The sequence below is a fragment of the Crocodylus siamensis genome, chromosome 5, assembly GCF_052110815.1.
Source record: "Crocodylus siamensis isolate JL-2025a chromosome 5, ASM5211081v1, whole genome shotgun sequence".
NCBI classification, from domain to species: domain Eukaryota; kingdom Metazoa; phylum Chordata; order Crocodylia; family Crocodylidae; genus Crocodylus; species Crocodylus siamensis.
The window spans coordinates 94915628-94930676 of record NC_143399.1 but is presented as its reverse complement, the minus strand read 5'-3'; the positions used below and the strand labels follow the sequence as shown (position 1 = coordinate 94930676).

The 15049-nt window shown below is 46.4% G+C and overlaps 1 protein-coding gene across 1 annotated transcript in view; it reads left to right on the top strand.

Moving 5' to 3' along the window:
- The window catches only part of DNAH5 (dynein axonemal heavy chain 5), a 305852-nt gene that overhangs the window by 73784 nt on the left and 217019 nt on the right, over positions 1-15049 (top strand). Inside the window, exons 11-14 of the mRNA XM_090049841.1 lie at positions 306-521; positions 2319-2426; positions 3226-3311; positions 8641-8962. Coding sequence (XP_089905967.1) covers positions 306-521; positions 2319-2426; positions 3226-3311; positions 8641-8962 — 732 coding nt within the window. The remainder of the gene's footprint in view (positions 1-305; positions 522-2318; positions 2427-3225; positions 3312-8640; positions 8963-15049) is intronic.

The window sequence follows — 15049 nt, the reverse complement described above, 5'->3', positions numbered from 1 at the left end:
ACAGAAATAAGACTTCAGTTGTAGCTAAAATTATAGGAATGAGTAAACATAAAAGGAATACTAAGTTGCAAGGAATACTTGAATCTATTTTCAACTTATAGGTACATTTACTCGTCTGAAAAATATCTGTCTAAAGTGCCCATAATTAAACTAATTTTTGTTTCTTGAGACAATTGTATTTGCATGGTTGGATAATTATGTTCTTCATTGGGGTGTCAAAGATGAGGCTTATGGTGGAGCATATGGGGACAGGGCATATGCTGGCATCTGGGATACCTGTCGCTTCCATTTCATTTCCTTCTAAGGAATATCAACATTGCTTTCACAAGACAAAAGAGAACCTGGAACAAACTCCGTCTGAAAGACAGTTTGATTTTAGTGAGATGTACATTTTTGGAAAATTTGAAACTTTTCATCGACGTCTCATGAAGATCACAAATATATTCTTTACCATTGCAACCTACTCAGTTCTACGGAACTCAAAGATGGAAGGACTGGAAGTTATGGCCACAAAGTATGAGGTACATATCAAATGAATCTCAGACTTTCACATCTGTAAGTGGAAGAAAAAATGTAGATAAAAAGAGAACAGAATATTAACAGATTTTAAAATAGGTTGTATGAGTTATAAGGTCTTTTAGTCTTGTACAGCAAACAGCTGCTCTAGGATTTGGGTATGATATGTGAGAAACCAGTACATAATGAGGTGACTGTCTAATTTTTTCAAGAGGCAATTTTATCCTGGATTTGAGTAATGTGCCATATTGTAAAGTTGTGTGTTGTGTGTTGGCTGAACATCTACTATGTGCTTAAGTCATCTTATTATGTAGTAAGCATATAATGTGTCACCACCCTTAAATTCTCTTATCTTTTACAAAGGAATCTCTAGCACCTGAGAACTAAAATTTCTTTACTTAAATATAAGTGTCTTGACTGATTTTTGTCATATGCCAGTCTGAGGATGGAGTCGCACATTATACTTGGACCATCCCAAAGACACTTAAACTGTGAACACCCACACATTTTTAAAGCTTGTTTAACTTTATTCTAAGTGCCCTTCTGAGAGTCTCAAAACTATGCCACTTCAGGCAAGGGTTAACTCCTGGGCCATGCTACCTAGCATACCTTAGGGTAACCTTAAGTCTGTTCCACGGACAGAAGATGAGTGATCTGCAGTTCTCCCAGGATGCACCTTTCCTAGCTCCCTTCTCCCACCCCCTTCCCCGAGCAGGGACAGCCCAGGTGAGCTGGCTCCTAGCCATGCCTTTGCTTACCAGCCTTCTTGTGACAAGTCAGAGCTGTGCAGGCAAGAAACAGTATTAACCTTCAATGTGCAGCTGCTTACAGTCCATTCTAATTTTAACATTGCTTAACACTTTAATGCAGTCATAGGCAGCTGGTGCCACCTTTAGTCAGGGGGCAGCATGCTGAACTGGATAATAAGCTAGATAAGGGGTGCTCAGCCCCTGGCCCACAGGTCTGACCTAGTCCAGCCCAGATCCTGTGTTTTTAGTTTGCCTGCAGGGCTCCCCACACATCTGGAAATATGACATTGGGAGAGTGGTGACACTGCTTGTCCACCAACAAATTTCTCAACCCATAGGGAGTCCTGGGTTCTGCATGCTGAATCAGGTGCTTGACCCCAGTACACAGGGATGAATGGGAGCAGTGCCAGGCCCTGGTCAGGGTAGAGGTGATGGTGGGCCCCAGGGCCCAATCCTGGTCTGAGGGGACTAGGGGAGCAGTGCAGCACCTCAGACCCAATCCTGGTTTCAGGGGCTAGGAGGGGGTGGCATCAGGCTCCCAGGACCCAATCCTAGCATACAGGGATGGGTAAAGGGCAGTTCTGGGACCCAATCCTGGGGGTAGGGGGTGGTGCCAGTTGCTTGGGGCCCAAATGCTGGCACGGTGAGATAGGAGGGGGTAGTGCTAGCCACTGCTGGTATGGGGTGTGTTTTTACTGTGAACTTACATTTCCTTTTTGCTGACATGTTTCCTCTTTGCATCAAATTGCAACACTACAGTATGAAACACACTTGTCTGGGAGAATGTGCCAAGTAATGAATATATATATATATATATTATAAGTTAGTATTGCTGGATTTTCTGTCAGTTTCCAACTTTAAACCTGATAAACTGAAGCAAGTGACCAATGTGAGTGGCTCCTGTTTTGCTGTCCTTTTCAAAACTTGATTTAGGTGGCTTGCTTAACATTTGTACTTCAGAAAACTTGTATATCCCAAGCAGACAAACATGGCTGGTAGCTTGGATAATGCAACTTGATTCTGATATTTTTGTCTCCCCTCTCAAATATTTAGAGCATTGTTGATGCCATAAAGAGAAAACCATATAATTTCTTAGACCAACGTAAGACTGATTTTGATGAGGATTATGAAGAATTCTGCAAACAGACCAGTGACCTTCATGTAGGTTTTGTGATTGAGTGCCTTGCCATTTTAAGTTGAGTACTGCCAATCCTTGTGGAATTCCCTAAAATGAGAAGTATTTGTATTGGACATGATTGATTATGGAAGACTACAAATATTTTGAAGTGAATGATTTATATACTATCACTGCAATGAAACCAACATGGGAAGTGCTCAATCTACTAAAACATCACTTGTCCTGGTAAAATTTACATCCTTTGGGAATGATGACTTCACGTAACTGCTTTGTTAGGGATCGATACAGTGCTTGACTCCCTCTAAAGTTGGCTTGGAGTATGCAGGCCAACAGATGCAGTTGTTTCACTGCAGGGAAAAGTAGATACTACTCTCTAATGCAAGACTTCAAATAATTCTCTTCTCACTTGCTCTGGTGGAGAGCTTGTTTCAACTAATACTAGGGCTTTTGGTGGGGTTGGAATTAACCAAACGAAAGGCATGCTAAGCCTTTTTCCTTTTTGGAGTTGTGAAGAATTGTGGGTAGCTACATCAGATCAAAATTAGATTAGATTAATTTCCTGCCATGGTGATGAAGTGAAATGGTATTTATTCATTCAGACGAAGAGTTAATAACACAGGTAAACAATTTTGGAGAAGTAAAGCTACTTTGAGTTCTTCAGCTGTAATGGGAAATGCTTCTCTTGATGCAACATTTGAAAGCTGTTCAACTATAGGTCCTTTCAAATATGTAAAAGCTCTACAATTGTCCAATAAATCTGTGTGAATCTGGGGATGCTCTACAGAGGTATCCTCAGTAGAACTTCTCTTTTTCCTTCTCCAGAATCAGTTGAAATCTTTCATGGATATTACCTTTGAAAAGATTACAAACACTGGAAGAGCTCTGGATATGCTGAAGAAATTTGAAAGGTAAAAAGATAGTTACAAATCGCCTTCATGTGTTCTAGAACAGCTTTTAGTAATTTGCCATTTACTTCAAATGACTTTTGGTACATTGGAGGGGAAAAAAAACTTGGCTGTAAAAACTGCCCTTTTTGTTCAATATTGTATAAATTGATTATGCAGCTTCATCCTCGCTATGATACAGTTGAAGGATCTACTCAAACAGCAGGCAAGCTGTAAAATGTGGACAAGTGAAATTCCCATTTGGGTAGACCAACCATTTAATTCCTATGCCAGCAATGTGTAACTATGCGCTACAGTGTTTTGTATGGTTTTTTTTCTTAAATCCATTTGATGAAGATTCTGTCCATTTCATTTTTGCCCTATATCTCTGCTATATTAATCAACTCCATTTTCTATCTCTAAAACTAAAATACAAAGAAGGAACTGCTATTGTATCATTAATTGTAGCTTTTCACTTGGGATAAGAGTCACTTATCAGTGTATAAAATTGCAGCATGCTCAGTGTTCCATTGCTGTAGCTTAATTTGAAGACTGCTTGCTTTATTTTGATAGTGTAACAGGATCTACATGCCAGGGCTGTGTGGCCCTTGGAGCACCCTCTCAGCCCTTGTCCTCTCTACTTCCTTTGGGCAATCTCCCCTTCAGCTCGCCTGTCATGCCTTGATATTATTACTATGCCTTTAGAAAAGGTAGGCTGTCCCAGGTCTCATCAAATTGTTAGCCCTCCCACTTGTCTCTGGGCAAACTGCCCACCTACTTCACACACCATGCCTTAGTTGGCATCAATTAGAAGATGTTAATACAGCAGGAAGCTACCCATTTACTTACCCTAATACCAAGGACTTGTATACCAAGGCTCTAACCTTCCCTATATCATGTCCCATGGCTTGCAGGTGGCATCCATGGCCTAATGCCTGGCTTGCTTGTCTGACTTAATACCTGGCCACTCAGTTACTTGGGGCTCCTAGCCCTCTACTGTTCCTCCAAACTCCCAGCCTGGTTCCATTTGAAGTTCCCAGCCTCTACCAATTCAGGTCTCCAAGCCTCTACCATTTTTTGCTTAAGCTTTGAGCCTGGCTGGGGACCATCCTGGGCTCCACCCTGGGTTACAATCCCTTTATCTCCTCACCCTAGGAGCTTCACACAGCTCTCTGTAGGCTCAGGGCCCCAACCCTCTGGAGCCTCACTCCTGGGTCCCTTTAATGTGGCTCAGTGCTCACTGTGAGCCTAGGCTGTGTCTGGCCCCTTCACCTGGCTAGGACTGCCTCCAGGGCTTACAGTGAGCATGGTCCCATTCTTTGTTCTTTAGGGTGTATTTCCCTAGCCTTTCCCCTCCATGGGGTCACCCACAGGGCACCAGGGGATGAGGCTTTCTGGTGTCCCATACTTGTCCTTTTGCTGGGGTGGCCCTAGGTATGGCACTTCCTGGAGACTGCCCCACCACTGGCAGTCCTACTACACTAACCAACCCCATCAGGGTATAATTTTAGGTCATGCTTAAGGACCAGAAGCCTCCAGCCATCCTCATAGATTACCTCCAAGATGTCATGAGCAGCAGCTCCAGCCGGGTGGTGTTCTCCCAGCTGCTAGTAGCAGACTGCTGTCCTTGCTGCTTAGGGCCCTGTTCCCAGCCATGCAATTATGCCTAACTGGAGCTGCAACCAGCTGCAGGATGCCTAGCTGCTGCTCATACCCCTGAGAGTAATGGCGCACACCCCGTGCTCTGTTATGTTGCCCCGAGGGGTCAGGTCAATGCTCAGGATCTCAATAGTGCACTGTTAGACAGGAGGTTGTGGTATACAATTGCACATGCACACACAAATCAATTAAGCACACACTCGCTAGGTGCATACACACTCACACTACCAGCTCGGGCCAGCTGCATACCTATTACCAATGTAAGTCCATAACACTACACACACCAAATTTATACAGCATCAGTTACCATTTACCAACACCTGCGCATCTAATACACACATGAATTATTAACTTTATATACCACACATCTGTCCATCCCCAGGTATCCCAAGTAATACTAATTTGCGTGCATCCACCCTGCCTACACATAAACACAGCTGAGTTCCTAAGTTGGGTGTTTGTGATGTGTGTGTGTGTGTGCTTGGGATACCTGGGGAAAGGTTAAGGTAAGAAAGTAGAAGTGTAGGGGGTTAAAGTTACCAGGATTGGGATTAGAACTAGTAGACTACAGGGACCTGGGGTGAAGAACTGAGGCTCGGGGGTAACTTGAGGTTAATTGATCTTAATTGATTAAAAGATGATGTCCAAAGCCTGCAGAACAGAGAAGCATGCTGGCACAGAGCCTGGGACTGGAGCCAGAGCTATGGAGGAGCTGAAAGGTAGATGGGGAGAAGAGGAAAAATGGGACTAAGGGAAAGTGTGGATGTTTAAAGAGGGACTCTGGGTGTGGGGAGCCAGAGAATGGCTCCAGGACAGCTAGAGAAGTTGCAGAGAGCGGCAGTAGGTGCTGGAAGCTGGAGAGAACTGCAGGACAGCTAATAGGAGCTGGGAAGCTACAGGAGGGGGGGAGCCTGAAAACAGAGATGGGCAGCAGGAAAGTAAGGAGAGGCTGAGAGGTGGCAGACAAGGGGAGACAGAATTGGGAGGAGATCGGGAAACTAGCTGGGGGGCTGAAGCTGAAAGAATGAGGCTGGAATTTAAGATGGGGAAGGGACTGGGATTCAGTAAAACATGACCAAACTAGGGGTTGCAAATGACAGTGGTTTTATTGAACAGGGGAGATGGTGACACAATGTCTTATTGGTTCCTTTGTGCGCATGCGCACACACCTGCACAATGGTAGCAGGGGTTAGAGAGGCTTGGTGCAGGGGCTGAAGTCCACTGAAGTCCAGGAGGAGAGCGAGAGAGAGGCCAAATTGTAGGAGGAGGTGTGCAGGTAATCTCTACCTATCCAGGCTGGGAAGAGGTCCTTGTCCGGTAGGTGTTGTTCAGAGTGGGGTTGCTGGCAGGGCTTCTGGGTGGATAGGTGGTGTGGCATGGTGCTGGTCCAGATGGAGTCCCACTGGGTCTGTCTTCAGTACCCCTTTTTATAGGGGCAGACCCTGTGTGACCCTAGTGACAGGAGGCATGCCCAGGCAAGGGTCAGCCCCTGGTGTACTGAGCATGTGAGCTCCATACAGGGATGTGCAGTTTTGGGTGTCTATAACGGTGAGAGTTGCTGGTTCTGTAGGGTCTTTTGTTTTTCAAATGCTGGTCTTGTCTCTGTTCCTGGGTGAAATCCGTGGTTCCTGGATGAATCAATGTGAGGTGATGGCCTGGTCGTCATTACAGGCTATTCAGTAGGGGCCTGCTACCATTGTATTTCAATCCATTTCCAATCGCACTCATTCATGGGGAACCAATTTACATGGGAGGGATATGTTACTCATACAGTTGTGACACACGGGCTGCCCGGGCAGAGGACAGAAGATGGAGGCTTGACATATAAAATGGAAACTTGACATGACTTTGGTTCACTTGCAAACACAGGCCTAAACCATACAGTATGCATATGAAATGATACAAATCAATACAAAATGATAATATAATCTACAACTGTAAAAATAGGTATAAACCTAATAATAATACAATATAAAACAGTGGCTATCCAAAACCAAAAACTTGCTACCAAAATAAATGTTTAAAGCTTATCCTACATCTTAGCTTACTTTATACTTATCTATAGGGAATAGAGAAGGAAAGAAGAAGTCAGAAATGGTTGGGAAAGGGGAGGGAATGCAATAAATAATAAAAAAGAAACTGGGGGTTTTACTACAATTACATTCTCCAAGCAAGGTTTCTGACTAGCGCTGGTGTTGCTGCTCATCACCTAAAATGGCTCATCAAAGCCTCTGTATCTCCATTTATAGTTGTGCTCATGACTCTAAGCAGTGTCTAGTCATCATGTAAGTGAGCACCTTGTCCCATACCACCAGTCCACCGTAGGTCTCTCTTCTCAGCTTCCAACCCTACTGCTCTGGCTGTTCTCTGTGGCCTAGATCTACTACACCAGGTCAGGCTTCTTGGGTTCTAGCCCTTGTCTCGCTCTCTGGGCTGTGCCCTCCCGCAAGCCCCAAGCTCTGCTCCTCTGGGTTGTGGGTCCCCTACATGTGCTAATGTGTTTGGCTTACCAGCCTACAGGATGACCTATAGTCGCAGAGCTAGCATTGCAGTTCTCTTGCTGCTTTCCTACTCCCCTGTTGTACTCTTGTGCTACTAGCACTGTGATAAGCACTTCTCATTTTAAAAAGCTCTGGCTGCCTATAACTCCTATAGCTAGCCTTCATCTTGATTGCTTGAGTGCAGTTTACCTCCATTTTCTCACTCTGAGTAACAGAAGCCATAGGTTCCATGTTGTATAGGGGTAAAATCAAGAATAAGCACAGCTGATTATTGTTTTTTCTGTATAGGAGAGCTCCTTTGTACTTCATATCAATGACAACTTGCTTTAGCATTATTGCTTAATGTTTTATTTCGCTATTGGATATGCGCTTTATAGAGTAATAAAGAAAAATGTATAGGTTTGTTTAGACACTTGGGGTGCAGGCAGAAGTGCAACTCCCTGCTGTACCAGTGGGCACAGACCAAAGTGATAATTTTGGTCAGTCTGGTCACCAGAAAGCTGTTTATAGTTGTGACCAAGCTTCAGACGACTTCAAAAATGGCTGATCAGGTGAAAATCTGACCCCTCATTGGTTGAAAGGACAGATGAAGACATTTCAAAACAGAACATCTTTTGTAACTTCTGCCTGACAGCCTTGAGCTGTTTTCAGAATTGGAAGGGGGAAAGAGTGGAGGGTGTTTTTGGCCCCTACTGGAGGGTGAGAGGTGGGGCTCCAATTCTAAGAGTTTCCCAGCTAGCACTAGAGGATGGGTTTAGTGAATTGGAGGCCCCCCCACCCCTTCCCCAAACCTCAGGGAGGCTCCAATATACCTGCCCCACCTTCCAGTGAGGGCTGAACCCCCCGCCCCCCCCCCCCGAACATGTAATGAAGGGGCAGATTTTCACCTGGCCATTTTAAAGCTGTTTGCAGTTTGGTCATGCCCAATAGACCACTTTCTGTGACCACATTGGGTGAAAATTATTGCTTCCGTCTGTGCCCTTGTTTTCCTGCATGATCCAACCCCTCGCTATAGTTTGTTTGACTATGTATTGTAAAAGGTTTTTCTTGAATATCAGGATATGAATATAAAAATGAGTGTGTCCCAATGAATATATGAGAGGGGGAAAGAAGTATGGATTCTGAAAAGTCTCTTAAGCACTGCAATTTTTAGGTGATAATCCTCTCTCTTTTTTTTTTTTTTGTTTAAACAGATTAGGAATCCCTAGTCTTGGTATAAATGAAAAATACCAGGATATCCTTTTGAACTATAGTCATGATGTAGAGATGGTCTCTAAGTTGTACACCAAACAGAAAAATGATCCTCCTTTGGCTCGTAACGTGCCTCCAATAGCTGGTAAGATCTTGTGGGCACGCCAACTTTTCCACAGGATCCGGGGACCAATGGATCTTTTCCAGCAGCATCCCAATGTTCTGCAGTCATCGGAAGCGAAGCGCATAATCCGCAACTACAACAAAGTAGCAAAAGTCCTCTTGGAGTTTGAGGTTATTTATCACAGAGGATGGATGCAGCAGGTAAAATTGTTCATCTGATACCATGATTGTTAGTGAAAGTGTCTCCAGCATATTTGAGATATAAGTATGTTAATGATAAATTATGGATTTATTGCATTAGTATGCTGTATTTGAACAGCACCTAAGATGACCATTTGCGTGAGGAGTGTCATTGGATGGCAAATGTCTCCAGTTGACACATTTGACCCTGCCATAATTTTTAGCTTTTGAGGCAATGTTGGGTGAGTAGTGGAATGACCAGGCAGGTGGCATAGTCACTGCCATATGGTTGCTTTAGGGCCTGTGGCCAACAGCTAACTTCAGAGAACTTTATAGGCTACTTAGAATCCACTAGAGTGGAATCAGGCTGCCATAGAATAAAACTGATGATCAAGGTACCATAATAGGCAAACTAGCAGCTTATTGCACTCTATTGTATCCTGCATTGTGTCCTACATTTTGCAGACTTTGGTTGTTGAAGGCACTCTTCAATATTCTTGTGAAAGGTTTAGCTCAGTTCTTAAACAGGCAGACATCCTATACAGTACAGGCAAGCTGTATCCTTGCTGTTTGCTACTAAGTGTTAGGGGGCTGTCTGAGATGCATACAGACTTCCAGTGTATGAAACAACAAGGTAAGGGTTATACTTTGTAGTCAGTACAAGAAGGAAGAATGAACCTCCTCATGGCTTCTTTTCCAACCTGTACTTTAGCACAAAGTGAAGTGGTAGAAGTTGATCAAAATGTCAAGTCATATCTTATCTTATTTTATCAGGTTTTTGTTATTCAACAATTTCAAAGTACCGTATTTTTCGGACCATAAGACGCACCTGACCATAAGACGCACCCAGTTTTTATGGCAGGAGAGACTGTGCCGGTGGCCGGCCATTTTTATTGCCGGCTCCCGGCCACCGGCACGGGCGCCGGCTTCCGGTGTAAACAAGCGGCGGATGTCCCGCTCGGGCTCCGCTGCCTCTGCGGGCAAGCTCCGTCCCGTCTCCCCGGGACACGGCATAAACAAGCGGCGGGTGTCCCGCTTGGGCTCCGCCGCCTCCGTGGGCAAGCTCCGCCCGTCTCCCCGGGACACACACCTTTGGACCATAAGACGCACCCTCGTTTTCCCCCCATTTTTGGGGGGAAAAAAGTGCGTCTTATGGTCCGAAAAATACGGTACCTAGTGGAGAACAAGGTGATTTGGCAATAGCCAACATGGATTCACAAAAAAGCAAGTCATGCCTGACCAACTTGATTTCCTTTTGGTATTAAGGTGACAGGCTCTGAGTAGGGGTGGAAGACCAGTGAATGTGTGATATACCGTGAATTTAGTAAGACTTTCAACGCTGTCTCCTGCAACATTCTTATTAATAAGCTAAGGGAACACAGCCTAGATGAAACTAGATAGACCAGCAGTGGGCAAAATATGCCCTGCAGGCTGGATCTGGCCCACCAGGCCACTGTACCCAGCCTGCAGGGTCCCTTTTTTTAAAAAAAAATTCTCTGCTCCTGGCTGCCTGTCAAATATGATGGGAGAAAAGGGCAGTAGAACCCAGGGGAAGTCAGCAGAACTCAGAAGGCGAGCCCAGCCTGGTCCTGGCCCCGGCCACTCCCACTGCCACTCCCATCCCTGCCACCCCCAACTGGAGGCCTGTGCCCACCACAGCCTTCACTGCTTCCCTGCCTGCCCACCAACCACTTTAGCACCATGTGGCCGCTGGCTGTATTGCCAGACCATGGGAGCACAGGGCCTGTGCTGGAATTCCCGGGCCATGAGTGGGAGGGTGCGTGCATGTGCATCTCTGCAATGAGGGAGCAGGAGCAAGAGATGGTGAGAGCAATGAGGGGGAGAGAGACTGTGTGTTCATAGGGTGAGTCCCATATGCACACCCTACCATACACATGCACCCCTCCTCTTGCACTGCCATACATGCAGGCCCCAAGACCTACAGCTACCCTCCCCCCCATATCCACATGTTCACTCACCCCCCCCACACCTTCCTCACACCAACAACCCCCCCACCCTCTCCCACATAATATACAAGAGTAAGATTTCCTTGTTAGCTATTGTACATATAAGTGTTTGCACACTACACAAACGCATGTAAATCGGGACAAAAATATTTTTTGAAATCAAATTGATGGATGGTTGTGTTTTAGAATATAATTTGGTATTTTTTCTGGTTCTGAAATGGCAAAACCACTTGCTGAAAGGAGTACTTCTGGGGGCAAGGGGAGGGCCTTCTGCTGGCAAAGGTCAGGGGGTGGGGCTTCCTATCACAAGATAGCAACTGGGGGGGGGCAACTATCAAGGGGTGGAGCTGTGTGGCCCTTGATGGCTTTCCTAAACTTGGTAAGTGGCCCTCTGTCTGAAATAATTGCCTGCCCCTGAGAGAGATTCATAACTGCTTGTATCTTCACACTCAGTGAGAAGTCATGAATGGCTTATTGTTTGGTTATGAGGAGGTATGGCAGGGCACTGTTTGGGCCTGCCACTTTAAGACTAGAGCCAGGTAGCCAGCAGGTGCCTGACTACGGCAGCCATTTTTAGGTTCAAGTTTGCCTATATAAGCAGGGCATTTTGCTGCTGGCAGGCCAGGTAGTAACATTGCCTCACTGCAAGGCTTCATGGATTATTCTGGAGGTAAGGAAGGAACTGTAGGGGGTGGCCTGGAGGCTCCTGGTCCTGGGTATGACCTAAAACTGCACCCTGAGTGCAGGAACCCACAGGAAATGCCAGGCCAGTTACTACCCCAGTGAAAGGCAGGTCAAAGCACCTTAACCCCCCCATCTCCCACAACTGGGTGGGTTACCTGCTGAAGGGTCCAGTGGGGGTGGACCCCAGGAGTGAGAGTGGGGCTAGAGGCTCAGAGGCCTGACTGTGAGAGACTCCAAACTGATCGAGAGAGTACCCTCAACTGGTCAATACTGGAGCCAGGACCAGGACAGTCAAAAGGGCTGGGGCCCACCACAAGGGACACCCAGAGCTTAGGAGGGCCTGGAGCTTCTGACTGGCCTTAGAGGTGGGGCCAGGGCCTGTATGGCCAAAGGTCCTGCGGGGACCACACCCAAGAAGGTAAAATGGTTTCAGGGAGGTAGTTAGCCTGAATGAGGGTGGGGTAGGCTGCCTGAATGGAAGGATCTTGAAGGGATCCTGATAGGAGGATTCTGGGGCCCAGTATGGGGCCAGTGAGAGTAACAGCTGGATGCCATCTGTGAGGCATGGGCTACAGTGTAGGGGAGGTATGGAGCTGCAGATGGCGCCCCTGGCATTGGGGCAAGACAATGGGTAGCCTCCTGCCTAATACCATCAATTAATTAACAACAAGGCATGGCAGATGATAGGGCAGGCAGTTGGCTCAGAAACAGGGGTGTGGGGCATTGGCAAATCAGCCCTGAGAAGGCCCTTTGTTACAGGAAGTATCAAGTAAGGTTTCATGGCGGTCTGAGCTGGGTTTAGTATTGTTTAAAATCTTCATTAATTATCTGGATGATAGGATTGAGTGCATGCTTAGTAAATTTATGGGTGCCAGTAAGTTGGGTGGAAGTACAGGCAGACTGGAGAGTAGAGCTAAGATCCACAATGACCTAAATAGTCTGGAGAAATGTTCCACAGTCGATCAGATGAAATTTAATGAAGACAAATGCAAACTCTTGTAATTGGGACAGAATAATTGTATGCACTAATAAAGATTGTGGGAGGACTGGCTGGGACCCAGTACTGAAAACAAACAAAAAAATCTGGGGCAGAGCTTACAGTAGGCCATAAGCTGAATATGAGTCGATAGAAAGCTTTGTTTCCACAAAAAAGCCAATAGAATACTGGTTGTATTACAGGAGTCTCTCTTCCAAATCAAGGGAAATGATTCTTTCGCTATATTTGGCCTTGGTGAGGCTTCCCCTGGAACTGTCTGGTTTTGGATCCCCGACATTGCAAGAAAGATGTAGACTGTTTGAAAAGAGTCCAGTGGACAGTGATAGAAATGATTCAAGGTCTATGAAACAAAACTTAATGAGGAAATGCTGAAAGAACTAGGGTCATTTCATCTGGTTGAGCTGGAGAAGAGAAGACTTGGGGGGTGGGTAGGGGGTGTGGTGGGAGGGTAGGAGTTTGATAAGTCTTTAGACACCAGAAGGATGATTACACAAAAGACGGGATGTTTTCTGTGTCTGTAGGGAACAGGAGTAGGAGCAATGGCCTCAAGCTGTAGCAGAGGAAATTTAGGTTGGAGATTAGGAATAACTTTCTGACTATATGAGAGTGGTTAAGCATTGAAACTTAGACAAGGTGTGGAATCTCCATCTCTGGAATTTCTCAAGAACAGATTAGACAGATGTTTGACTGAGATAGTCAGATGAAATAACTGGAAAGCTGAAAGTGCCCTTGAGCACTATAGTGTTTGTTTTGAATGATGGAGGTACCAGGCAGAAAATGGGGAAAATACCATCTAGTAAGTGGAAGAAGAGGCAATCTTTGTGAAGCTACGGTAAAAGGGGTAATCCATCTCTTGGCAGAGACTTTGGTTGTTGCTCTATGAAAGTTATGGTAGCTTGATTTGCTTAATATACTTTAATGATTGCATAATACCTTGATTTAATTTATAATCATACTTAATAATAATAATAAAAAAAAACCCTACAGGCAGCCCTCAGACTTATGACACAATTGGTCTCTCAAAACTGCATTGTAAGTTAAAACATCATAACTTGAAACCAAGTTTCCCATAAGAACAATGTTACAAATGGGGGATTGGTTCCTTTATTATGCTAGAAACAGCTGCATCCACCTGGTAAGTCTGTGATGAGGGGGAGGGAACGGGCAGATGGGGCAGATCAGCACCCCACCGCGAGGGAGGGATTGGGGCTGGGGTAAGGGGTGTGCAGGATGTGGGAAGGGGTGGGGCAGCTCCTGCTGCTGTGCACTAGTGGTCTGGGAGGGCATGGGGCATGTGCCCCCAGATCAGTGCAGGTAGGTGCAGCTGGGGCTGCACTGCACTGTGCTCCAGGTGGGCATAACTGCATTGGGAGTGGGGGTTATGCCTTGTTTCCCACACCCCACCACCCCAGCTGAGTGTGCAACAGCAAGTGCAGCTGACTCCAAGTGGGCATGGCAGTGCTGGGAGTGGGGGCTAAGCCCTCCTGCTGCTTGCCCAGCCGGGGTGGGAGGGGGCATGGAACAGACCAGCTACACTGCCTTGGATAAGTGGCGTGCAGTGGCAGGAGCCACCCCAGGTTCTCCGCACCTCCCAGATGATCTGTGTGCCCCTGGATCTGAGCGGGGCAGCTGGTGCTGAACTAGGCTGTACTCCCAGGCAGGCAATGGGGGCTATGGGGAATTTTAGGGTGGCTGCAGCACCCCCCCCCATAGGCCCTGTTCCACCGCCTGCCCTGCGCAGATTCAGGGGCATAAGCCTCCACCATGCCCTGCTGCTGCTCCATCAGCTGGGGTGGGACAGGGTGGGGTGGGGGCAAAGCAGAAAGCATGGAGCAGCCTGGGTAGCTCCTGCTGCTGTGTGCTGCTTGTCTGAGGCAGTGCAGTGTCTTTTGTCCCATGTCCCCCCACCTTGGTTGGGCGAGCAGTGGGAAGGCAAAGTCCCCACTCCCATCACCTTCCACCTGGAGTGCAGCCTTGGCCCTGCCCACCCCATGCAGATCCAATTGTACATGCCCCCCTGTGCCCTCCCAGATTGGTAGTGCGCAGCAGTGGAAGCTGCCCCACTCCCCTCACTGCAGCCCCCTGCTTTTGCTAGCTACTTATCCGAACCCTGGTCCCAGTCCCAGTCCCAGCCACAATCCTTTGTTTGCTGGGGCACTGATCTGCTCCCCCCATGCCTCTTGCCTCCTAATCTTCCCATCACAACAGATATACCAGCTGGATGCAGCTGGGTCAAGTATTGTAAAAGTGAAATCTGTATTGGAACCTTGAATTGGGGTGTCAGTTTACAAATGTTGTAAATGCTGTTCATCATTACTCAACAAATTGTAAGTCGAGGACTGCCTGCACACTTGTAAGACTGAGGTCATCCTGTTGAACCTGATTTTACCTGAACCCAGTATTGGAGGGGAAGTAGTTCCCAATTCAGTCAAGACTGGAAATGGGGGTAGGAAAGGGTTG